Source organism: Mus musculus, chromosome 4 (assembly GCF_000001635.26).
Source record: "Mus musculus strain C57BL/6J chromosome 4, GRCm38.p6 C57BL/6J".
In the NCBI taxonomy this organism is placed as follows: Eukaryota; Metazoa; Chordata; class Mammalia; order Rodentia; family Muridae; genus Mus; species Mus musculus.
The window spans coordinates 9,248,329-9,273,479 of NC_000070.6; the positions used below are offsets into that span (position 1 = coordinate 9,248,329).

General features: G+C 41.4%; 1 protein-coding gene across 6 annotated transcripts in view; it reads left to right on the top strand.

Moving 5' to 3' along the window:
- Clvs1 (clavesin 1) overlaps positions 1-25,151 on the top strand; it is a 306,947-nt gene that overhangs the window by 103,584 nt on the left and 178,212 nt on the right. Inside the window, exons 1-2 of one of the 6 annotated variants that reach the window (XM_006538321.4) lie at positions 20,957-21,059; positions 21,180-21,406. In XM_006538321.4, coding sequence (XP_006538384.1) covers positions 21,213-21,406 — 194 coding nt within the window. In that variant the 5' untranslated portion in view covers positions 20,957-21,059; positions 21,180-21,212. Of the gene's footprint in view, positions 1-20,945; positions 21,407-25,151 lie in introns of those variants that run through there. The other 5 variants (XM_030253851.1, XM_011250126.3, XM_030253852.1 and 2 more) reach the window with 5 other exon arrangements.

Below are 25,151 nucleotides of genomic sequence, written 5' to 3' on the forward strand. Positions count from 1 at the left end.
CCAGCCACATATGTAGCAGAGGATGACCTTGTCAGGCATTAATGGGAGGAGAGGCCCTTGGTCCTGTGAAGGCTTGATGCCCCAGTGTAGGGGAATGCCAGGGTAGGGAGGCTGGAGTGAGGGGTGGGTGAGGGAGCACCCTCATAGAGGCAGTAGGGGTGAGTGGAATGGAGTAGGGGGTTTCCAGAGGGGAAACTGGGAAGGGGGATAACATTTGAGACACAAATAAAGAAAATATCCAATTAAAAAACAAAAGAAAGAAAAGGAGTGGAAGAAAAACTTCATCTAACCTGGAGATTACAACCATAAGGCCCCCAGGCTTGATCTGCTATACAGACAGCTTGCTTTTCAGTTTTGATTTTGGGTGTCTTTAGGAAACACAATTGAGTGCTAGTTTACTATGCTCCACCATCAGCACACACACACACACACACACACACACACACACACACACACACACACATACACACACCTACCTCATTTGCCAGACACTTGAATCTGAGACTTTGTTAACAGCCTAGGGAATGAGGAGATGGTGACGGACTATTGCCAATCATGGGGACTGATTAGCAATAGGAGTTTGAGCTTGCATATCGAAAGCTTCTTGAGCCTCAGAGCTGACATCCGCATACGTGAGAGGCATTTCACACATGGCCTGGTTTCACATCCCGAGTCCTTTCCACCTTGTATACAGTTGCGTTCATCAGGAAAGTTTAAATTCAGAATGGGCTAAAAATCTGGGCCATTAATATAGCATTGATACTGCAAAGGTATTTTAGAACAGCCAACCAAAAGGCAGCAGTGCTTTCGCAGTCAGAGATGGACTCAGATGACTGAGGTGGGAGCTGTGTCTTGAGTCATGTGTCCAATCCCTCTTCTGGGCTGATGTTTTGTTCGTTTGCACAGTGATGGTAAAGCCAATAATTACTAATTAAATTTGGCATTTCTTCTTGCAACAGTAAGATCACAGCTTCCAAGGAACACCACACAAATTCAAACAAGTAAAACCCTTGTGGCAGGTGGAGAAATTATTTTTTTAGCCTCTGTGTTACTTATCAATTATTCCCTTATTTCAATATAAGCTTCTATCTTTAAAAGATTTTTTTTGGGGGGGGGGCGAGTGGGGAGATCACTCCCTTGGCAACTTTGCATTACAAGTCTGCAGATGAATACTCTCCCAGCAGCCACATAAGATTTCTAGGAGTCATGGTATCCCTTTAATAATCCCAGCTCTGGGGAGGCAGAGACAAGAAGATAATTGGAAGGGGTTGGTCACTGACCAGACAACATAACTTAATTGATGAATCCGAGACTAATGAGGTAACGACCCTCAACAGAGCAGAGGGTATTCCTGAGGATGACAAATGAGAGTGTACTCCAGCCTCTATACAGGCACACACACACACACACACACACACACACACACACACACACACACACCTCCACCAGACATGCTCAGTGCCTCCCCTCCTCCACCCCAGAGTGTGTATACACACACACACACACACACACACACACACACACACACACACACACACATAAAACTAAAAAGATCATTTGTTTTGACACAAGAAGCAGAGGCATTTCTTAACCCATGCTGCCACTAATGTGGTCAGCCAAAAGCCATCCTGCATCTTGAAAGACTGAAAGGAAACAAAGAAGTTTGCATTGGGAACTACTAGATTCCTTGAGCTTTCCGATTCAGAGCTAAACACTATTAAGAAAGTGATGCTTCTGTGACCTTGGATTTGGAACACACCATTAACAACCAGCAGGGAAGGTGACCACAGGATGAAGGACAAAGTGCAGTCTGCTAATGAGAAATGCCTTCCCATAATTCTTGACCCTAACAGGTGGCATCAGTCATATTAGTTTACACTCCATCTCCAGTCTCTTCCCTTCCCTTCTCATTTCTTAGTCACTGTGCAATTGATCAACTTAGAATTAGTCTCTTCTCATTAGTCTGTTTTCTCTTCTAGAAGGTGATCCTAAAAGCGCCCCAGCAGGAGATGCATATGGGTTAGGAAGATTGCCCAAGAAACCCTTGTGTTTATGCACTGTGAGGTTGTGTTTCTGGCAGTGTGCTCTGGTTTGTTTTGACATCTTCATTAAGCTAGAATCTTGGTGTTTAAACCTCCTCTGTACACTATGTCTTTTCTTCACACCTGTAGTCAGCACTTTTTGATTGCCTTATAATTATTTTCTCACTTATTCAGTGCCTTCGTTTGACTCTCCATGCCTCGAGGGTGAAGGATTAGATCTCAATCAGTTTTATATTCTTAACACCTAATGCAGTGTGTGTTAGATTATTGAAAGAAGAAAGAAAGGAATGACTTAATGAAACCTCACAAGGTGAGTATCTGTGAAGAGTCCTAAGTTTAAAAATCTCCAAGTGTTAGTTAATGCATTAAAACAGAAGAGAGACACAATGGTAGATTTGAGAGAATCAGAGACAGTGATTTATGCAGGGGCTGGTACCTCCAAGGAAAGGGAAGTTGAGTCCAGGCCGGTGGCCATAGCAGATGAGGAAGCAGAGAGAATGCAGCTGTGCTCTCTGTCAAGTCCCTCCTTATTCTGTGCTCCTTACCCTCGCACCACCTCATTGGGTCTGGGGTGAGCTGTTTGTTCAGTTCGTTCAGATCTGCCTTTTTCTGGCTCATTATAACACCACCTTAAGAAATGTTAGTCTTCTCTATCCACAGTTCTGTTTTGTTCTATTATTTGCTGTTTAGGTTTGTCTGTTTACCTCTTTCTCCCCCATCAACCTATCTTTCCTTCTTATTCTGTCTCTGTCCCTCTATCTCCCCCCACCCCAACCCCCCATCATGAGTTAATTCTAAGCACAGATTTAAAATTGGATACTTAGGCACGGGAAAACTTGAGCACATTATTCTTCTGAGATGTTACTGTCCCAAGAGATATGTCCAATCAGAATTTGAATCTTCTTTCCATGTTTTGAGGACCCAGCATATAAGAATTTTCTATCTAAATGGTCTCCAAATCTGTTTAGAGCTTGTGTGGAGTTCTTTCAAAGATGACCCAGTGCTGTTGGTTAGGGATGAGCTCTGATATGCTTCCCCGTGTGTAGTGCTCATATGCTGGCTTATGTACCGTTCAAAGTTGCTATGGAAAGCAACTTCTGTAGGAGGGGCAAATGACTGTTTTCATTTTAAAGGTTGGCTTTATTTTTAGTTTTGTGTGTTGGGTGTGCCAGTAAGGATACAAGTGTGTTGGTGTCTATGGAGGCCAGAGGCACTTGACTCCCTGAAGCTGGGGTTACACACTGTTGGAAGCTGCCCAACATGGGTACTAGGCCACTTCCTGTATCCAGACAAGACTTCCAGTGGAAGGATGGGAGCATCAACCTACCCACAAAACTTTGAACTCCAAATTTGTCCTGCCTACAAGATACACAGCAATAAAGATGGAGTAGAAACAGAGGGGATAGACCATTAATGATTACTCAACTTGAGATTACCATACTATGTGAGAGAGCCAACTTCTGACACTATTAATAATTCTTCTCTGCTTGTAGACAGAAGCCTAGCATAACTGTCCCTTGAGAGACTGGGTCTAGCAGCAGATAGAAACAGATGCAGAGAAACACAGTCAAACATCAGGTGGAGCTTGGGGAATCTCGTGAGAGATTGGGGATAGAAGTGAATGAGACAGAGGGGTCCAGGACACCAAAAAAAGACTTACAGAATCAACTAACTTGGGACCAGAGGTGGAGGTACTCACAGAGACTGAACTACCAACAAAAGAGCTTGCAAGGGCTGTACCTAGGCCCCCTACATATATACAGCAGATGTGCAGCTTGGTCTTCATGCGGGTCCCCTAACAATTGGAGCAGGGGCTGTGTCGGAGTCTGTTACCTGCCACTGGATCCCCTTCCCCAAATTGCACTTTATGTTTCCTCCTCAGCGAGAGAGGATGTGACTAGTCCTTCTGGTACTAGATGTCACACCGTGAGATGGTACCTACAAGAGGTTTCCTCTTCGCTGAGGAGAAGGGAAGGGAGTAATGAGTGCAGAGATTTGTGAGGGTGGGACTCTGAGGAGAGAAGGGAGTGGGTGTGTGGCTGGGCTGTAAAGTGAATTTAAAAAATAAATTATTGAAAAAAAAGATGTAGTAAACTCTTCTTATATTGCTAGGAAGTCTTTATGTTCTCCTGCCTGTAAAATTTCAAATGATTCTTGTTTTAGGATAAGTCTTCTTTTTTTTTTTTTTTTGGTAACCTTTTAATTGATTCTTCGTGAGTTTTACATCATGCACCCCAATTCTACTCTCCTTGTCTCTCCATATCTGCCCCCCAGCCCTTGCAACCTACCCTACAAAAGAAAGTGAAAATTAAAAACAGAAAAATAAGTAAGTAAGTAAGTAAGTAATCAATCAATCTTGCCATGGAAGTGTGTCGTGGTGTGTCCCAACAGTCTACCCTTTTGTGTGAACATCTTTACTGCAAGCGCTTATTTCAGTGAGTCACTGGTTTGGTTCAAGGCCTCTGGCTTCTGCTGCATCATCAGTACTGGATCCTCACCAGGACTCCTCTCCATTATAATGTTGTTACCCTGTGTCATGGAGCCCCTGCAGCTTTGGATCTGCAGGACCAGCCCCTTCACAGGCTCCAGCAGTTTATAGACGGGGTGGATATTGAAGTAGGCCAACTCAAAGCCCTAGATCTGGTTCTGAGTGGTAGATGAGAGTCTCCCAGCTCTCCTATACCCACACCACTAGGGCCAGTTCTCTAGCACTGTCCCAGCTGGCTCACCCAACTACAGGATCCATCATGCAGTGGGCCCAGCTTTCCTGCTCTCATGCCGTTGGGCAAGCTCTATTGCTGCCACCACTGAAAGGTAAGCAAGGGATAGAGCCCTCTCTCCAGAATGCTGCAGCCTGTGCAGGGCAGGGCCTTTTTTTCACAGCCCTTGGACATCAACACGGTCTTAACAGCAGACCCTAGCAGGCATGTCTACAAGGCCTTTGGTGGTAACATGAACCACGGACATTGTCACAGCTTGCTGCTATGGGGTCACGAACCTAGTCATGGCCTTCAGTGGCAGCATGGAGCAGGACTCACCACGGTCCTTGGTAGCAGCACAGGCTATTCACATCAGGCTGTTCCTCACTACCTCAAGTCTCCAGTCCCGCCTCTCTTCATCTTCAGAGTCCACAAACTTTTTCAATCCTTTCTCTCCTATCTCTCCACAGCATACTTGCACATCATAAAGGCTACAAGGAATTATAAAGGTTTGCAGGCATTGCAGCACAGGTGGGCCTCCGGTGCCTAATGGCAGCAGGCAGGCTTCAAAGGATTCTTTTTTTTTTCCATTTTTATTAGGTATTTAGCTCATTTACATTTCCAATGCTATACCAAAAGTCCCCCATACCCACCCACCCCCACTCCCCTACCCACACACTCCCCCTTTTTGGCCCTGGCGTTCCCCTGTACTGGGGCATATAAAGTTTGCAAGTCCAATGGACCTCTCTTTCCAGTGATGGCCAACTAGGCCATCTTTTGATACATATGCAGCTAGAGTCAAGAGCTCCGGGGTACTGGTTAGTTCATAATGTTGTTCCACCTATAGGGTTGCAGATCCCTTTAGCTCCTTGGCTACTTTCTCTAGCTCCTCCATTGGGGGCCCTGTGATCCATCCAATAGCTGACTATGAGCATCCACTTCTGTGTTTGCTAGGCCCCGGCATAGTCTCACAAGAGACAGCTACATCTGGGTCCTTTCAATAAAATCTTGCTAGTGTATGCAATGGTGTCAGCGTTTGGATGCTGATTATGGGGTTCTTAACTTTTAAAAAAAGTGTGTGTGTGTGTGTGTGTGTGTGTGTGTGTAAGAGAGGTCAGAAAGCACACAAGAGCCAGGGTGGTGGATAGCTGTAAGGAAACAGTGTCTCTGGACACAGTAGGGCAGCTGCATACAAAGCCAACAGCAGAAGCTGGAGGCAGACTTCTAGATGGAGACCACCAGTATGGAGAAAGAAGTTGGTCATGGAATTCTACCCCCTGTTATGAAGCTATTGGTGGTTTATAGTTGCTGAGAGAGGAAAGGTCATTTTTTTCCCCAAAAGTGCAGCCCTTAGTATGTCACCTGCAATCCTGTAAAAAGTCAAGAATGTTTGTGCAGCACAAATTTGTGTTGATGCTTTTTTTAAAAGAATGTATATTTAGGTGGATGGGAAAGCAGGGTTGGTCTGGGAAGAGTTGTGAGGAACTGATCAATAAGAGCAAACACACTGACAAAATTCTCAAAGAACTAAGAAAATTATTTAAAAATTCCTAAAAAATGTAACAAGGTTTTATAAATTTATTTTTTTTCTTGTGAGCATTATTTCTCTGTTTCCCAAGCAGCTATTTGGAAATTTTCTGATTTACAGTGAAGTTGTTGGATACAACTTTCCAAACTCTTTGGTGATGTCAATAACAACGTTTCATTTGTATTTGGTGCTAGTTGTCATAAGAGATGAAATGTGTGTGTGTGAGAGTATGTATATGAGATGAAGTATGTGTGTGTATGAGTATGTCTATGCAGAACACATGTACTATGTGTTATACTTTTCCTTTCAGTGAGGTTATGTACATGCATGTGTGCATATATATACACAATATAATACACACATATACATATTATATATACACACATACAGTGCAAAAATACACTCATACTACATAAGATATACATATTATAGATACATTCATAAATATAAGATATACGTATTACATACATGTATACAATATGCACATATTGTATACACATGCATAAAGTACACACAGATACACATTTATTCTTCCAGGACAAAAGAACCTTGAAATCACCTTCTTCCAGCACTCTTCCAGTTTAGCAGAACCCCATGGAAGCAGAGGGTCTTTCTTGCAAAAAGCTCTGATCTTGAAGTCACTAAGGATAACTTTGCTGTGGAAAATGAACTAACCATCTCTTACCCAGTTCCATGATTCAGGGTTCTTCTGGGTCCCTTGGGTCAGGTTGGTGCTAAACACTAGAGCACTAACAGCCCCAGTTTGGTACAGAGATCACAATATTTAGGCAATATTCTCACTGACTGGAGCTGCAGCCTCTTTGTAGGGTTAGGTCCCATAGATCATGCATGACTGACAGACACACTGGCTGTGGTGAACCAATTGGATTGCAGCTCTAGATTCCAAATATTGGAGCCACATCCCTGTATCTAGCATCTGGGGTGTGGGTACAAGACATGTTATGCTTGAAGAAACCAAAAAGTGTTTCCCAGTTCTTCTCCTTACTTACAACACAATTCTCCTTCTACACTAACATGGAGAACTTTTGCTTCAGAGCTGGTTCCTCTGTTACACCCCAGCTTCACCTTCCATGTGGCAGGAGATCAAGACCACTCTGTCTAAGAGGCCTTTTCCCCAAGTCTTCATGCAAAATTCCATCTCTCTACTTTCTGTTTTGTCTCCTTTCTCTGCTCCCAGTGACGTTGTCCCTTTGTTTCTAATGGCCTTTTAGAGTAATGACTTGCAAATGACCAATTTAGCAACAAAACTCTTCTAGATGCTGAAATGATCTGCAGAAAAATATTCTACAAGATTTGAATAATAATATTCAAATTCTGCAGAAGCCAGAACATGCAGTGGCTAGAATCACTTAAAGCTAATTTGTGCCTTAATTTCCCAAGCCATAACTCTTAAATCCCTGCTGTCATCCACTGAGCACTCTGGGAGGCTGTAAGGTTGTAAATTTAACCTATAGCAAAAGAACATGAATCTGTAATATTGGCCCAATAAGATGTGCATGTAAGTTTGATGTCCTGTAAATTAGTCATTCATGAATATATGTATAGAATATACCCACATATATTATACAGATTTTTAAACCTGTAAGATATGTTGCTCAGGTTCAGGATCTCAGTAATATTTGTGGGAAGATCATTGTGAAACTTAGAAATGATCATAATAATTTAAACTTAATTTTTTAGTGTAAAGTTTCAATTTAAGTCCTGGGTCTGGGAAAATAGCTCAGTGGGTAAGAGCTCCTGGTATCCAAGCGTGAGGACCTGCGTCAGCTCCCCAGTCCCTATGTAAAACCATGGCGCCAGACTTCATGGTATACGCCCATAACTTCAGTAGTGTGTGGGCAGGAGGTAGAAGGATCTTTCAGGCTTGCTGGCCTCCAGGCTAGCTCCAGGTTCAGTGAGATACCATGTGTCAAGAGAATGAGGTGGGTGGGTGTGTGTGTGTATGCGCATGTGCACCCACACACACACTCACACACTCACACACACACACACACACACACACACACCGCCCCGCCCCCCCCCCCACGCACCAAAAGAAATAGAAAAAAGTCTAGTGAGACAATGTTTTTTTATGAAGGTATAGTTTTATTATTTAAAAGACTTGAAGTTTTGAGGGAGATGGGAGATATGTTGGGAGGTGGGGAAGATGGAATGAGGGAGCAGGAGAATAGTCATGGCCAAGATACTTTTTATGCACGTATGGGATTTTCTGAAAGGAACCTACCTGAAAAAAAAGATGAGTATAAATTATAAATATTTTATTTTTCATATGATAAAAATCAGCATAAACATTTTCTATTTGTGTTATCGGTCACACTATTTAAGGAATAAAGCAAAAAGTTTAATTTAGGCTTGTAAGCAACAAGCCTAAAGTTCACAGTTTCCATAGTTTCTCTTCTATATCAGATAAACATTTCCTCTGGGATCAATTTGATCATTCATTTTTAGATTAGAATATTGGCTTATTCTGAAATTGAAGGTGAACATGTTACGAATATTAAATACCTACATTAACATATGGCAACAAAGTAGTTTTTAAGAAACCAGGTCTATTCTTCACCCAACCCCCTAATTTTAAATATAACAGCTCAAAAGAAAAGGATGAATTCTTAGAGTATCTCTATATTATAGTTCAACACAGTTGGTTACTTATTAGTTCACACACATACATTTTCATAGTTCTTCCCTCTAAAGGACATTACAATTCACTTGAAAAATGCATGCACTCTTTAGATATGGAATCAGTAAGAAAAGGTCCTCAAATGGGTGCCATAGTCTTACACGCGTTCACGACCGGCCAGGAAGAACGCAGCAAACCGGAATCTTCTGCGGCAAAGCTTTATTGCTTACATCTTCAGGAGCCAGAGAGCAAAAGAGAGAATGGCGAAACCCCGTCCCTTTTAAGGAGAATTATCCTCCGCCTAGGACGTGTCACTCCCTGATTGGCTGCAGCCCATCGGCCGAGTTGTCGTCACGGGGAAGGCAGAGCACATGGGGTGGAGAACTACCCTTGGCACATGCGCAGATTATTTGTTTACCACTTAGAACACAGGATGTCAGCGCCATCTTGCAACGACGAATGTGAGGGTGGCTCCCTATACCATAGGACATATTTGTTGCATTTATTTCGTGTAGATTCTTCCTCTTGAGCAGAATCAACAACAAGCACTTTTTTCCCCTAGTGTCCAAAAACTCCAGAGGAAATATTAGGTTCAAATTCTGTGGAAGACCCAGTCTCAAATTTTAAAAAGTTAACAAAGCAGGCTCCGAGTGGGAGCTAGGAATCCACTCTATGGTAGAGTGTATGTCCTAGGAAGAATAAGGATAGGAGGTGGACCTCAAGGTCTTTCATCAGTCCTGAAAATGATGAGTTGCTCTGAAAAGCTGCATCAACGGATGAACTGAGTAAGAAGGAGGAGAGTGGATTGTGGGTGTGCTATTTATAACCTAGAAGGTAAGGGGCATTGTGGATTTAACTACATCCCCTCCCAACCACGTGCTGCATTGCTGTTCCCCAATGTTAGAGTGAGAACAAAAGTCATTACAGCATCTTTAGACAATCAGATCACAGGATCAAGAGATGGAGTAGACAGAACTCAGTGGTGAAGTGCTCGTCCATCTAGAACAAGAGCAGAGGTCCTTGCTTCAGTTATGAACACATAAAGATGATCACAGAAGCTGTTCTCCAGGAGCCCAGATTGCTTAGTCATGGACATCAGGGCTTGGTGGGTAACCACTGTGATTCTTGTGTCCTAAAGCATGGAACTAGACAGAGACACAAAGAGTGATAATATTTTATCTGAAGGACACACAGTCTGCAAGAAGCAGACTGGATGGAGCAAAGATAAAAATTTGTAAGTTCAACTATAGTGCTGTACAAAGCACTGTATAAAAGATGGGAGCTTTTATGTCACCTAGCATTGGTTTTGTGGTCCTCTGCTTAGGTATGCATTCTTGAGCATGCTGTATCTGTTATATACTTCTAATACAATGCCATGTATGGTGTGTTTTAGTTGCATCTTAAAGCTCTATTTTCTGTATTGAAGATTTGGAATTTTAGGATTACAACAAACCACAGGACACCCCAGACATTGTGGGGTTCCTCTGCACCTGTGCCAATGGTTGGCTTCTGTGGAGGGGAGGGGTCTATTACTCTTTAACATAGGATTTTTCTCATATGCTACTTTGCAGCCATTGTGGGAGGCTTTCAGGATCCTACTTCCTACCTTACTCTACTGTCTCAGTAAAGCAAAAACATGGATCAAGAATACTGGCCTTGCGGTAGTCATTGATTGGCCATTCCCTCAGTCTCTGCTCTATTTTTGTCCCTGCACATCCTGTAGGCAGGACACATTTTTGGGTCAAGGGATTTTTTGTGTGGGTTGCTGTCCTCATCCCTCCACGGGGAGTCCTGCCTGGCTATAGGAAGTGGCCAACTCAGGTTCCGTATCCTCCGCTGCTGGGAGTCTCATCTAGAGTCACCCCCATAGGCTCTCTGGGCCCTCTCCCATCTCAAGTCTCAGGCATGTTCTAGAGATTACCTCTCACTGCGATCCCCCTTCTCTCTCCCCTGCTCCCCCTACTTAGGATCTGACCCCGAAACTTCCCTCCTCTCTTCCACCCACTGCCCTCCTTCCAATGACCTCCAATATCTATTTTGTTTCCTCTTCGGAGAAAGATTCATCCATTCTCCCTTGGTTTGGTGGGTAACCACCATGATTTTTATGTCCCAAGGTATGGAACTGGTCAGAGACACAAAAGCAGTAGCAAGAGTGATAATATTTTATCTGAAGAAGGAAGGACACACAGTCTGCAAGAAGCAGACTGGAGCAAAGATAAATGTTTATAAGTTCAACTATAGTGCTGTTCAAAGCACTGTATAAAAGATGGGAACCTTCTTTGTAATTTGGCTTCTTTGGGTATGTTGATTATAGTATGGTTATCCTGTACTTTATGGCTAATATCCACTTATGAGTGAGTACATTCTATGCATGTCCTTTTGGGTCTGAGTTAACTCACTCAGGATGGTCTTTTCTAGTTTCATCCATTTGTCTGGGAAATTCATTATGTCCTTGTTTTTAATATCTGAGTAGCATTCCATTGTATAGATATACCATATTTTCTGTATCCATTCTTCAGTTGAGAAAAATATAGGTTGTTTTCAGTTTCTGGCTGCTACTAATAAAACTGCTATGAACATAATGGAACATTTGTCTTTATGATATGGCAGAGCATCTTTTGGGTATATGCTTAGGAATAGTATGGCTAGTTCTTGAGGTAGAACTATATCCAATCTTCTGAGAAACTGCCAAATTGATTTCCAGAGTGGTTGTACAGTCTACACTCACACCAGCAGTGGAGGAATATTGCTCTTGCTCCACAACCTCACCTGCATGTGCTTTTCTTTGAGTTTTTGATCTTAGCCATTTTGATGAGTGTGAGGTGGAATCTCAGAGTCATTTTGATTTGCATTTTCCTGACGACTAAGGACGTTGAACCCATCTCAAAGGCAAACAGCAATCCCCAACAATATTAATGATATTTTGTTATGCTTGCAGATAATAACCTAGAATAACTGTTCTCTGAGAGGCTCCATCAAGCAGCCAATGGAAAGAGATACTCAAACTCATACCCAAACATTAGATGGTGCACTGGAGTCTAACAGAAGAGTTGGGAGAATGATTGAGGGGCTTGAAGAAGACAGGGACTCCACAGGGCGACCAACACAGTCAACTAACCTGAACCCTTGGGGACTCCCAGAGACTGGATCACCAACCAAAGAGCAAGCACAGGCTGAACCTAGACCTCCAGCACATATGTAGCAGATATTCATGTGGGTTCCACAAAACTGAAGCAGGGACTGTCCCTGAGCCTGTTGCCTGCCTGCCCCTAAATGGAATACCTTGTCTGGCCTCAGTGGGGCAGCATGTGCCTAATCCTGCAGTGACTTGATGTGGGGGTGGGGGTGAGGGTTGAGGGACTGGTGGCATGGGGAGTGGTGTTCGTGGGGGTGACACCCATGGGGGCTTTCCCTTCTCAAAAGAGAACAGGAAGGTGGAATGGGGGGAGGACTTGCGTGAGTGGGTACTAGAAGGAGAGGAAGGGCTGATGTTGGGTTGGAAAGTGAATACAGAAATTACAAACAAAACAAAACAAACAAAAAAACCCCACAAAGCAGTGGTTACAAAAAGAGACATAGTTTTGGCAGCTAGATTTGGCAAATTCCTGTAAAGGGACTTACTCATTGTATGTTTATGAAATAGGAGAAAGTACAAGGTGTATTCACATTTTTTTTAAAAAAAGAATACTGTTCTTGGGAACAGACAGTTATGGATTATGACCCCAACTGCCAAATTATTGAGGTATAGTACTTAAATTCCATGACTCAGTTTTCCTAACAAAATGGGAACAATAAAAATACCTGGCTCACGAAACTGCTGTGTGTGTCAAATGAAACAGAGTTTATAAATTGCTATATAGTTTGTATATAGGAATTGCTGATAAATTTGAGCTGTTACTATTATGTATTGTTTAACTGTTAAAAAGGGGTTCTATTCAATGAATTAAATAAAAGTCATGTCTGTTTCACATTATCAAAGAAACTAAGACATATCATAATGCAATAATTCATCTCTAGAATGTACTTTCTTCTTTTTTTATTACGTATTTTCCTCAATTACATTTCCAATGATATCCCAAAAGTCCCCCCCCCACTCCCCTACCCACCCATTCCCATTTTTTGGCCCTAGCATTCCCCTGTACTGGGGCATATAAAGTTTGCCTGTCCAATGGGGCTCTCTTTCCAGTGATGGCCGACTAGGCCATCTTTTGATACATATGCAGCTAGAGTCAAGAGCTCCGGGGTGCTGGTTAGTTCATAATGTTGCACCTACAGGGTTGCAGATCTCTTTAGCTCCTTGGATACTTTCTCTAGCTCCTCCATTGGGGGCCCTGTGATCCATCCAATAGTTGACTGTGAGCATCCACTTCTGTGTTTGCTAGGTCCCGGCCTAGTCTCACAAGAGACAGCTATATCACGGTCCTTGCAACAAACGCTTGATGGACCATCTAGAGACTGCCATATCCAGGGATCCATCCTATAATTAGCCTCCAAACGATGACACCATTGCATACACTAGAATGTACTTTCATTGCGAGTGGTTTCATGGGAATATAAATTGCAACAGTTGGGGGTTTTTTCCCCTCACAATGTAAAATCTTCTTTAAAAGAAGTTAGTGTTCCCCAGAGCATGTAGGCAAATCCCAGCAAGGGGTTGGTGGCCATTGTAGCTCACTGCTCATTTTCTTCTACCAAAGGTAGGCAGCCATTAAGAGGGTCTATTTCCTCAGAGGCAGGGTTGCCTCACAGAAGCAGGCTTTATAGGGAAATCAGAGCCCAATGAATAAAACAATTTCAGAAATCAGTCAAATGGAGCTGACACATTTCAATATCAGCGACAGAAATACATTTTAAATTAGTGTGATGGGCTGGTTCACATGGCTAGAATAATTAAAGAGCTATAGAAAACAAATCCTTGGGACAGGAGACAAATCCCACAGTAGTGTTCCTAGGTCTCAGAATTGTCTGCTTCCAGCTTTCTTTGTTTACTGTGATGCTCTACTAAAATGAGTGACAGCAGTCTAGGGCCTCTCAGGTCTGGAGAAGATATTTCTTCAAAGGAATATTGGCTAGGTAGGAAGCATGTGCTTGCCATTGTAATTAATTCATCTGGGATCTCTCAGCTAGAAGAGATTTGAAGGAGGGCCGTCTCCAGTTTTTATGCTCTGCCCTTACTCATACTGTTATGGATTGCTGAGCCTGTCTGTTTGCAGGTTACAGAAGTGATAGTTTTGGTAACTAGAAGTGGTTGGGCTTCCTACTCTGATGCTTTGTGGACACGCAGGACAGACTGAATGACTTTATTCTTTCTTTCTGTAAAGAACTTCCAACCTTTGGCTGCTGGATGCTAGACCATGATCCTTTGGGTAGGTATCAGTATATAATGATGCACTATTAATCTGTGTTTTCAGCTTCTCCCAAATGAGTCTGTACTTCCTTCTTAGCCTCTCTTGTACACTGAACCACCTTGCCTATCTCTATGTGGTTAAGAAGAATGCAATGATTTATTTTGGACAAGATGATACAAGGAGTGGGTGGGAGTTTTCAAGTACCCATTTCCACCTTCTGATGGCTTTCACAAGCTCTGAGTTTGACTTTGCAGAGTGCAGGACTCTTTCTTCCCCAGCTCTGCCTTCTTTCAAGCTAGCATTGACATTCTAACCTGAAATAAAATTTTGTTGGATTAAACTTCTGATATCTTTGGTGTTATTTATTGTCATAACACAGATATAATGTCTTGAAAATGATTTCTGAAGAAAAAGTCATGTACTGTTGACAGTTGCTAGCAGTATGTGCTTAGGAAGTGAACACAGAAAGCAAGTCACTATGCAAAACACTTCATGAAACTGTCACTCTGGAGCAGAAGAGATGACTGAGCAGTTGGGACTGCTTGTTGGTGACAGCCATCTGTAACCTCAGTTCCAAGGATCTGACACCCTCTTTTGGCCTCTGGAGGCACCAAGTACTTACACAGCATACAAACAAATAATCAGACAAAAATTCACAAAGAAGAAGGAGGAGGAGGAGGAGGAGGAGGAGGAGGAGGAGGAGGAGGAGGAGGAAGAAGAAGAAGAAGAAGAAGAAGAAGAAGAAGAAGAAGAAGAAGAAGAAGAAGAAGAAGAAGAAGAAGAAGAAGAGAGAAGAGAAGAGGAGGAGGAGGAGAACAAGAACAAGAAGAACAAGAAGAAGGACAAGAACAAGAAGCAGCAGTAGAAGGTTACAAGAGGCTTTTAAAAATCTTTTACATGTAATATCTTCGGAGTAAGATCATGGGTTTATATAGTTTACACAACATCTTAACATGTATTCCATATTATTTACTGCATTTTTCAAGATAACGAAAGAAAATGGCCTGATTCTTGTAAAAAAAAAAAAAAAAGAAGAAGATAGACTACAAGCTTCTAGAAATCAAAATTTTGACATGTTGTACAAACCAATTAATTCATGATTTCAAAAACTGAGGTAAATTAAGAAAGCATTTGAAACCTAGCCAATTGCTCGGGCTAGTGAAGATATGAATCTTGGAGAAGAACGTACAAGCATCATTTTATTAAACCTGCACAATTCCTAATTATAGTGTATTCTTTGGCCTTACACCACACATAAATGTAGTCCTCCTGTCAAGGACTGTTCGCCAGAGACCATCATTGAAAATCACAATCAAAAATCAGAGTTGTGTAGCCCAGTTTCAATGGATTCATCTACAAATTATCTTGCACACCTAAACCTTGGGAACATTGTAGAAGTAAGACTCTGTAAGAGTCAGAGGACCGGGGAATTTTATGTGAGACTGTATCTCTTAACACTATCAGAAGTGACTCATAAAGTCTTGCTGACATGACTACATAAACATGAAAAACAAGAATAGACATGCCAAGGTGGATGAAGTAAGAAGCATGAGGCCTCAATTGCACACAAAAAACTACAGGGAACTAAGGAATATTGAGAGTGGGAGAACAGCACACCAATTAGATATCTAATATCAATGGCCAGCTCTGAAAACATACATGCAGTTAACACAGTTAGTAATCTACAGACTGAGAAGGTCATATTTAGTTAGACATATGTGTGTGCATGTATGTATGTATGTATGTATGCATGTAACAACAGTTAATGAAAAAAAGAGGCCTTAAATTTGGAAGAGAGATGGGAGAGGTTTATGAAAAAATTTGGCGGGAAGACAGGGAAGGTAGAAATGATGCAATAATAGTATAATATCAAATATAATATAAAATATTCAAAAAGAAAGAAAATGCTTGAGAAAAACACCCTTGAGACCCCTACCCTCCATTTTTCCCCAAGAATCATACTTAAGATACATCATTTCTGGCAACTTAAAACCTCATGGTAAGCTAGATTATTTCAACAAAATGTGAAATTAATTCGATCTTAAACTTGGTGTCTGCAGATGGGATGGATTCCTAGGTGGAACAGTCTCTGGATGGCCTTTCCTTCAGTCTGTGCTCCACTCTTTTCCCCTGCATTTTCTTTAAACGGGAACAATTCTGTGTTAATATTTTTGAGATGAGTGGGTGGACCCATCCTTCAACCAGGGGTCTTGCCTAACTTCTAGATATGGCCTCTCCAGGTTCTCTTTCCTCTTTGTTGGATATTTCAGCCAATGTCATTCCAGTTGGGTCCTGGGAGCCTATACGCATGATACAATTCACAGACCATATGAAGCTCAAGAAAAAGGAAGACCAAAGTGTGAATGCTTCAGTCCTACTTAGAAGGGGGAACAAAATAATCATAGGAGGTAGAGGGAGGGAGTCACTGGGGACAGGACTAGGTGTGGGAGAAGACGAAGAAGAAGTACAGAGGGTAAGGAAATTGAATAGCAGTGGGGGATGGGGAACTGGGGGTAACCATTAATGTTGTGTTTCTAAAGAAAATGTTTATTTATTTGTATATGTACATATTTGCATGAGTATACATTCATTATATGCTTGCATGTGCCTGCAGAAGTCAGGGGAAGGTATTGAACTTCTTGGAACTCGTGTTACAGAAGGTAATGAGCTGCTTGATGTGGGTGCTAAGAACAAACCCAAGTCCTCTGCAAGAGCAGCAAGTGCTCTTAACCATAAGGCATCTCTCCAGCCCCTAACCATGTAACTGGTGACTATACAGTTCTACCCAAAGAATTTAGTGTTTGCTCTGATCTCAGTTCTACTGCAATTGAAATTCACCTTGGAAACTGGAATTCAGATGAGGACATTTTACACAATTGCCATTCTATATATGTCCCAGTAGGGTGATGGAAGCCAAAAGATTCTCCCAGACCAAACTGGCATCCATCACAAAGACTAAGTGAACAAACCTCATGGTAATCTTCTCCCACAAAGCAAGTCACTAGCCTTCTGCACAGAAAGTCTTCCCTCATACTGCCTGGTGAGATTTCAGAAATGAGAACTCAACGAGATCCAGATGTCTCTATCTTTTCCTTCTTAGGTTCAAGTATTTATCATCATCTACTATGCCATTGGCTGCTACTGTGTGATGGTCTGCTATGGAAGGGGGTTGGAGATTGTTGGTATTTTTAGATTCTACATCTTTAGAACAGGAAGTTCTACATTTGGGAACAGCAGGCATAAGGCAGTCACATAAAATCTAGAGATCTGGGATTGCAAATGGGTATAGGGGTTGAAGGAATCTTTGGGGATCCTTAGAATTTTTCTGGGTACTAATCCATTCTTGCACTTTGAACTTCAGGTAGATAAACCTTTACATATTGCTGACCAACTCGTGTCTAGATCATAGTGCACTGTATCTCATTTGGGGATCCCACATCAGATATCCTGCTTACCAGATATTTACATTATGATTCATAACAGTAACAAAATTAGAGTTACAAAGTAGCAACATAATAATTTTATGATTGGAGGTCACTACAACATGTGGAACTGTATTAAAAAATTGCAGCATTAGGAAGGCTGAGAGCCACTGGAATAGAGAGATGGGGGTTATAAAAAATATAGAGGTAGCAAACAGAGTGAGAAGGGAAAGTATACACTGTTGTTGGCACTTTGGGGAAAAAGCAAATGTTCACATATATCAGGTACATCTGGTTTAATTATCAGTGTAATTGATATCACTGATACATACCTATAATGCCAGTGCTCAGGAGGCAGAGGGGAAGAATCATGAGTTCAAAGCCATCTTTTGGCACACTAGTAAATTCTAGGATACCCGGTGCTACATGCAACTCTGTCTCCCAAATGAATAGAACCCAAACAAAAGGCCTTTTTACATTATTTTCAGTGAAACTGAATTTTAAACTTGCATATTTAAACTTTATGATATAAGATTGTACTCTTCTAGCTAGTTTGCATCTCTTTACCATGCATCTTTCTTGATGCACTATGGGGCTATGGTTTTCCCAATAAACAATATCAGCATTTATATGATCAGCATATTATGATCTCATGCATATGATTATCCCATCACGTAGAATGTATATAAAACCCAGCTTTATTATTGATGGTGTCATTCAAATGTCTTTATCAATATGCATCAACGTACAGGTCAACTTCAAGCAAAACTTTTCTTTTTTTTCAGAACTACACTTCTGAACTGCCCATGTCTTGGCTTGCATTTCTCTTAGCAGGAATAGAATTGAAAAAGTGAAGTGAAGTGTGTGTGTGTGTGTGTGTGTGTGTGTGTGTGTGTAGGGGGAAAACAGGTGTCAATAAATATTACACCTCAGAAGAAGGGAAAGTGTACAACCTTTTTTTATAAATATATAGTCCAGGCTGGCATTCCATCCTTGTCAGTTTCCTAAGGTATGATGAGATTTTTAAGCCTGTGCCACTACATCTAGTCTACAGAAGTATTAAGATGGCATAAATCAAGAACAAACGAACTATTAGAATGGCTATTATTAAGAAAAAACAAAAACAAAAAATGCTGGCAAGAATTGGGAGAAAGAGATCTTTGTGCATTTTAGTGGAATGTAAATTAGTCCAGTTTCTATGAAAATAAACATGGATATTATTCAAAAAACTAGCATAAAACTACCATGTGATTTAGCATTACCTTCTCCAGAGATATACCTGAGGGGATCTAAGTCAGCATGCCACAGGAATATCCACACAACCATGTTTATTGCATCATTATTCATAGTAACCAATATATGCAACTGGCCTTGGTGCCCCTTAGGAGATTAATGGATAAAGGAAATCACATTATTTTAGCCACAAAAAAGAATGAAGTGATGTCATTTGCTGGAAAATGGATGCAACTGGAAATCACCATGTCAAGTAAAATAAGTCAGGGAAGACAATACAAATATTACTTGTTTTTTCTCTTATGCCGACTCTAAAACAATGGAAGGAGAATGACATGAATGAAGACAGGAACTACTCCAGTACAGGAAGTAGATCAGAGGTGGAGAGAGGCAGAGAAATGATCAAAGTATGCATGTACATGACTGAAAACAGCATAATGGGAATTAATTAGGGAAAGTGTTTTCTTTGGACAAGTTCTCCTTTAGTGTCTTTGCACATGTCTACGATGAGCTGAGCTGTGCCTTTGAAGGCATCCCTCTAACTAAGCTTAAGTAATGAAAGCTCACCATTCCCTGCAGACCATTTTGATGTGCCAAGCCTGTTCAGATCAATTTCTATACAAAATTCATAGCATCATAAAATACTTTAAATACACATATATGTGTTGTGGGTTATGTCACTCATCCATTTACTCTCCCACTCAGGACATTTATTGAAGTACTGTGAAGTTCCAGGCAGCCTTCCATGGCTTACAAGCAGCAGTGGACAAAGTGGAGCTTTCCTCTGCCACGAGAGTTATATATAACACATGTGGGGGGAGAGGAAGGGGGCGGGGGGGAGGAAGAGAGAGAATGCAATAATGTGGGATGTGGGAGCTGGAAGATTAAACATCATGATGAACTATATAATAGGAATATTGGAAAGAGACTCATCAACGTTCAGTTTTTAAATAGATGTGGCAAGTTTAGGCAAATGTATGGAGGACGACTGAGTCACCGTAGCAGATTTACTTATGTCTTCATACTACCCAATGCTCCTGCCAACCTGAGGAGCAGAGGTTGCGGTTGGATGCTGCATTTGTGTCTTTTCTCCATCATTTCTGTTTTGCAAACATTTCTCTTTGTCTTTCCTCTTCAGAAATGAGGCTTTCATCAGGAAGATCTTGCAGCCTATATAAAATTAAGTTTATTGTTTTTGATAATTTCTATTATCTTAAATGAAATTTATATGCATAAATACCTACACAAATTGCTGAGTAGAATTAGAAGACTGTATATCATATATATTTTCAGACTCTTGAAGTACATTTTGACGTGGATCTGTAGGAAGATTATACTTTCTCACTTAATGTCTTAGGATATGGGATACTGTGTGGATTTAAATGTTTTTGTCCTAAACCATACATCATTGCTCCTTTATCGTTCTTTCTTTCTCTCTTTCTCTGTCTTTCTTCTTTTAGCATGTCTTTGGTACTTTATTAAGTTATGCATTGCGTTTTAGTGGTAAGCTGACTTTTAAAATGTTTGTTGGATCTTCAGCATTTTCTTTTTATTATGAAATAGCTATGCATGAAACACATTTGTTGTGATTTTTTTCAAGTGATAATTTACATGCATGATTCTTGAGATTAAAAAATATTTTATGCATTCAACTTTGTTGACCTCTTTCCTGTGATTTCTTTTATTATTCTGCTTAGAAAATGTTTTAAATTTTCATTGATGTATTTAACTTACCTGTTTTTATTTTGACAAGATAGAGTCTTAATCTGAGCCTTTTCCAACAGCCCATTTTCTGAATGTCATGTCATTTGTTAATAAAAATAATTATTTTTCCATAGACATATGGTGCTTTACCATTTGTTTGAAATTTGAAATAATCTGCCCAAAAGAGTCTGCTTTAAATGTGGAGAGTGGTGGTTTCCAGTACTTTTTGTCCTAGTTGTTAAAGGATTACAACAATCCTTAGACTGTATTGCCAGAATGGGTGAGTCCAACCTGCGGAGGCATTTAGGACCCAGGGGAAAGCCAGGCTTGGTACGGAAGGACAGAGTCTCTGGCGCACACGCCTCCTACCCAAATCACAGCCCCATGCAGCCCGGGCTCTCATTCACAGCTTTCTAGAGAAATCTGAGCTCCAACTGCCAGGGTAGGGGATCTCACCCACCCAGTTCAGCCGCGAGGACACCTGCAGAAACACATTCTCAAAGCAAGCCTGGGAGGCGGTGTGAAGGTATTTGTTGCCTTTTTCTTCCTTCTGTGTTCGCAGAGCCTCCCCGCCCGTCCCCGCTCTAGCGGTGCCATGGCTGCGGCGTTTCAGCACTTCGGCGCGTGGACAGCTCCCATCTGCAATCCCACTGCACTCCATCCCTTCTGCACCCCACTCTTCACCGCCTCTGCGGTCCATCCTCTTGCCACGCCACACAGCCTGCGCTCCCCAGCCATCAGCACCCCATCTCCACCATCGCCGTCATCATCTCCACCAGCACCGGCGCGGTAACTACAGTCCACACAACTGTGTCTTGTCACTTAGACAAAGCCTGAGGTCGGCAAGGTAGAGAGGGGAGATCTCAAGTTCTCAGGCATAGAAGGGAAAGTTCAGGTGGAGAGACCCCCTGAAAACAAAGAGAGACGCCTGCTCGAGAGAAAGGTGAAGTGGAGGCAGCAGGAAGAGACCCCAGCAAAGGGACAGATGGGGACTTGCCAGACACCAGCAGTTAGCCAGCTGCCTTTCAGCAGATTAGAGACTGTTTAGTTCAGGAAATTAACATGGCCTGAGGCATAGTATGATTCCAGGAAGAAATGTTAGCTCAGTCCCGATATTCTGGTTTTCCAATGGAGAGTCACCAGGAAGCAGGGTGGGGGATGATGGGTGACTCACAGCACCCACATGGCTGTTTTTCTTCCTAAGCATTTACCATAGAAACTCTGAAATTAAGTTTTTATTGAACTGTTTTATAAAATGAGAACCCCAAAGGTTAATTTAACTCTGTGGCCAAAATAAAAAATAAAATGACGGTCGTAAGAACCTAACAAATAAGGCTAGGAGATTCTATTTGCTCTAACATCTCCTTTTCTTGTCTACTTAGTTCAATTACCCAATCTTAAATCTCTCCTAGAAGAAGAACAGATATACCCCTTGCCCAAATGGCCAAAGTGGTAATGATATTCAGAGCAGATGGCCTGGCTTTGTTCATTACTAGTCAAGGACTGGCTCAGATTTGGGAGGCGAGATTTTTGTGTGCTTTCTCAGTAATCAGGCGATAACACCATTTTCCTATAAATAGTAAAGGGTAATAGAGTGCAGAAATTGAAAAGGCATTTTATGTAACCGTGGTTTGCCTGGCTCTGCTTTGCAGTGCTATCATTTTCTATCAAAGCTGATGGGGAGTTGGAACATCTTTCAAATAGCCCATTAATTTGGACCTGATGGTCCAGTCCTGGGTCACAGCACCTATTTGATTTAACCAGGATCGTTTGCTTTATAAGAGCTAACAAAGTACAGCAAACAAGTGCTTTCACCTGTCATAAAGAAGTGTCTGGAAAGGGACTCTTTGAATTGATTTTACCGAACTGCAAAGTATTGTAGTTTCTTTTGCTGCTGTTTTTGTTTTGTATATTTTTTATTGTTTTTGTCAACATAAAATCAGGATCTTAATCTCAATGCGTGGTATCTAAGTAGAAATGTTGTTAGGTCATTGGTCACAAGAATATTTAAGCTAAAGCATAGAAAACCCCACTCAACAGTACCCTGGTGTATTTAATCTGTCTCTTGGAGAAGGGACACTGAAGCTAGTTTTGTTCTTGCTTCTCTTTAGAGGCACCACCCAAAAGAAAAGAGACTCACAAACAGATATGTTCTGGAAAAAGCTTTGTGCAAAAATTTATGCTCAATAATCTTTATGGATGAGGACTAGTCATGTCATGACAAAAGTTTGCGTATAGTTACTAATTATATGAACTTAGGCTCAGTTCTATTTGTCTCTAAATTTTACTCACTTTTTTAAGCTTAAAGCATGAAAATATTTGGCAAAGCCTATGCATTTAGTCACATAGCTACTGTCCTTAGACTGACAATATGCACAACAACCAGGGACTCTCAAGACTCTGGGAAAGATTAAAAAAAAAAAAAAAAACAACTCCCTTATCTGTGTGCAAACAATGGTCCAGACCAGGAGGTTGGAAAATGTGTACGTGTGGCCAATTTGAGCTGCTTCACCAGAAACACAGGCCCCGAATGCAAAGCATCCAAAGACGCTGTCTTCCTGTACTTAATGCAATTTCCTGAGGCTGGTAAGATTTCAAAGCAGGGCTGCTTCAGCGAGATTTACAGGCGCCTGTCTCAGAAGCAGTGCTTCTTTTCCCTGTCTGAAATATGCCAAGCTTATTAATTTTTATAGTGTGCTACTGTTGTGGCTTTCACACATTTCTTAGCTAGGTCTGTTTATTTTTCATATTGATAAAAACAAAACTTTCTTATTTAAAAATGTATTTAAAGGCAAAAAGAAAGATTTTTCCCCCCATAGCCTAGTGCCCTTTTTGTGGATGTGTTTATGGAAGGGTACAGAATTTTAGAATCTGAATGTATAGCTGAGAGGTCCATTTCCCAGAGAATGAAGTCTTGTACTCTGAGAACTGGTTATGTCGGCCTACATATTTGGGCTTGATACTAGAAACACCCTGTTATCTCTGAGAATCTGCCCCTGACTTCACAAACTCTGTTGCTGCTGAACCACCCTTCATAAATGGACTCTGGCTGGCTTTGATCTTCTCTGCTCTTGTGACACTGTGACTCAGGCAGAGGAGGTGACACGCAGCACAGAGATAAAAAGCATGGCAATTGTACAAATATATTAACTCAGAAAACCCCCCAGGGTCATTGAGATAGCTGGTCCTCCATTCTTACACCCTTCCCCAAATAGTCATTGTTTAGATAATTATTACTCATCCAGATTTCCCGGGAAGGAAGCTTTAAGAGAGGGGCCATAGTGTGAATGACCACAAGTCTGTGACCCTCATTTGCCCAAGTGCTGTGTCTCTTTAGAGAAAACTGGACTCAATTTCTAATCCAAGTTTTTCTTGGCTTAAAGGAAGTTTCACCTGGATGTATAGACCAGCTGGTCAGACACTGCCCTATAAAAAACCTTTATGTATTCAGATATAAGTTCATTATTCCCCCACCTTCTCTTAGTTTTCCCCATCAGGTCACCCTGTGTTGTTTATTTTCTATAGACTTGCTCTATGTCAGGACAAATGGAAAATGCCCTTTTGTGGTAGGCTAATTTCCCAGGTGCTTTTGTTCGGCTTGACTTCTGTTAGAGGAAGAATGTTTCAGGGTGAGGTATTCTGTGTCCTGGGCACTAACAGCTGAATCTCTGATTCTTAGATATCATTCAGATAACTGGCTATCCCTTGCCCATTTCTGTTTCTTAAAATAGCATTGCCTCAATTCAGACTCTATTATTGCTCAAACACTATTACGTAAACGTCCATACCTTTATATGTGTCACATGCATAGGTTACTTGATGCTCTGAATTTTACAGATTTGGAAGAAACAGGAACAAAGCAGTGGAGCCTGGGAGAATGGAGGGGCTCAAGTTGCAGGCTTTATAAACAAACTTCTCAAAATGGAGTCAGCTGACATTTTCCCACACTTCCTTTTTTTCATTGTCTTTATTTCTCCCCTTTATTTTCCTCCTTCCTTCCCTCTTCCTCTTTCCCTCCCCATCGTTCTCCCTTCTCCCCACTTTTGCCTTTCATCGTCTCTTTTTCCCATCCTTTCTTTCTTCCTCCGTTCCTTCTTTTTAGGTGCTATATAGTATGCAAGCACACATGGATGTAATTTATAGGGTGATACAGTAAGCTGCCATGAAAGCCATTGCCCATGTGAACACATATGCTAGTGACATGTTTATTTTTCTATTACTGTGGTACTGCTGTCCACAGACGTCGTTGTGAAATTTGCTTTGGGACAGGTCATTTATCCCAGCAATTTGAGGTCATTGCTTCTCAGGTCTGATTTTATTGTTCATTCAGTGAGTCAGGGGTACATCTCAGTAGTCTTGTGTTCCCAATAATCTATGACATTATGAGATTGATTAATGGGCTACTTTTGGTGAAATTCTTGATTGATACATAAAAGTTACACATATTTGTGGGACACAGTGTGAACTTTCAATGAATGTATATAATGTGCAGTGACCGAATAAGGTTAATTATCAATTCCTTGCATTAAGAACC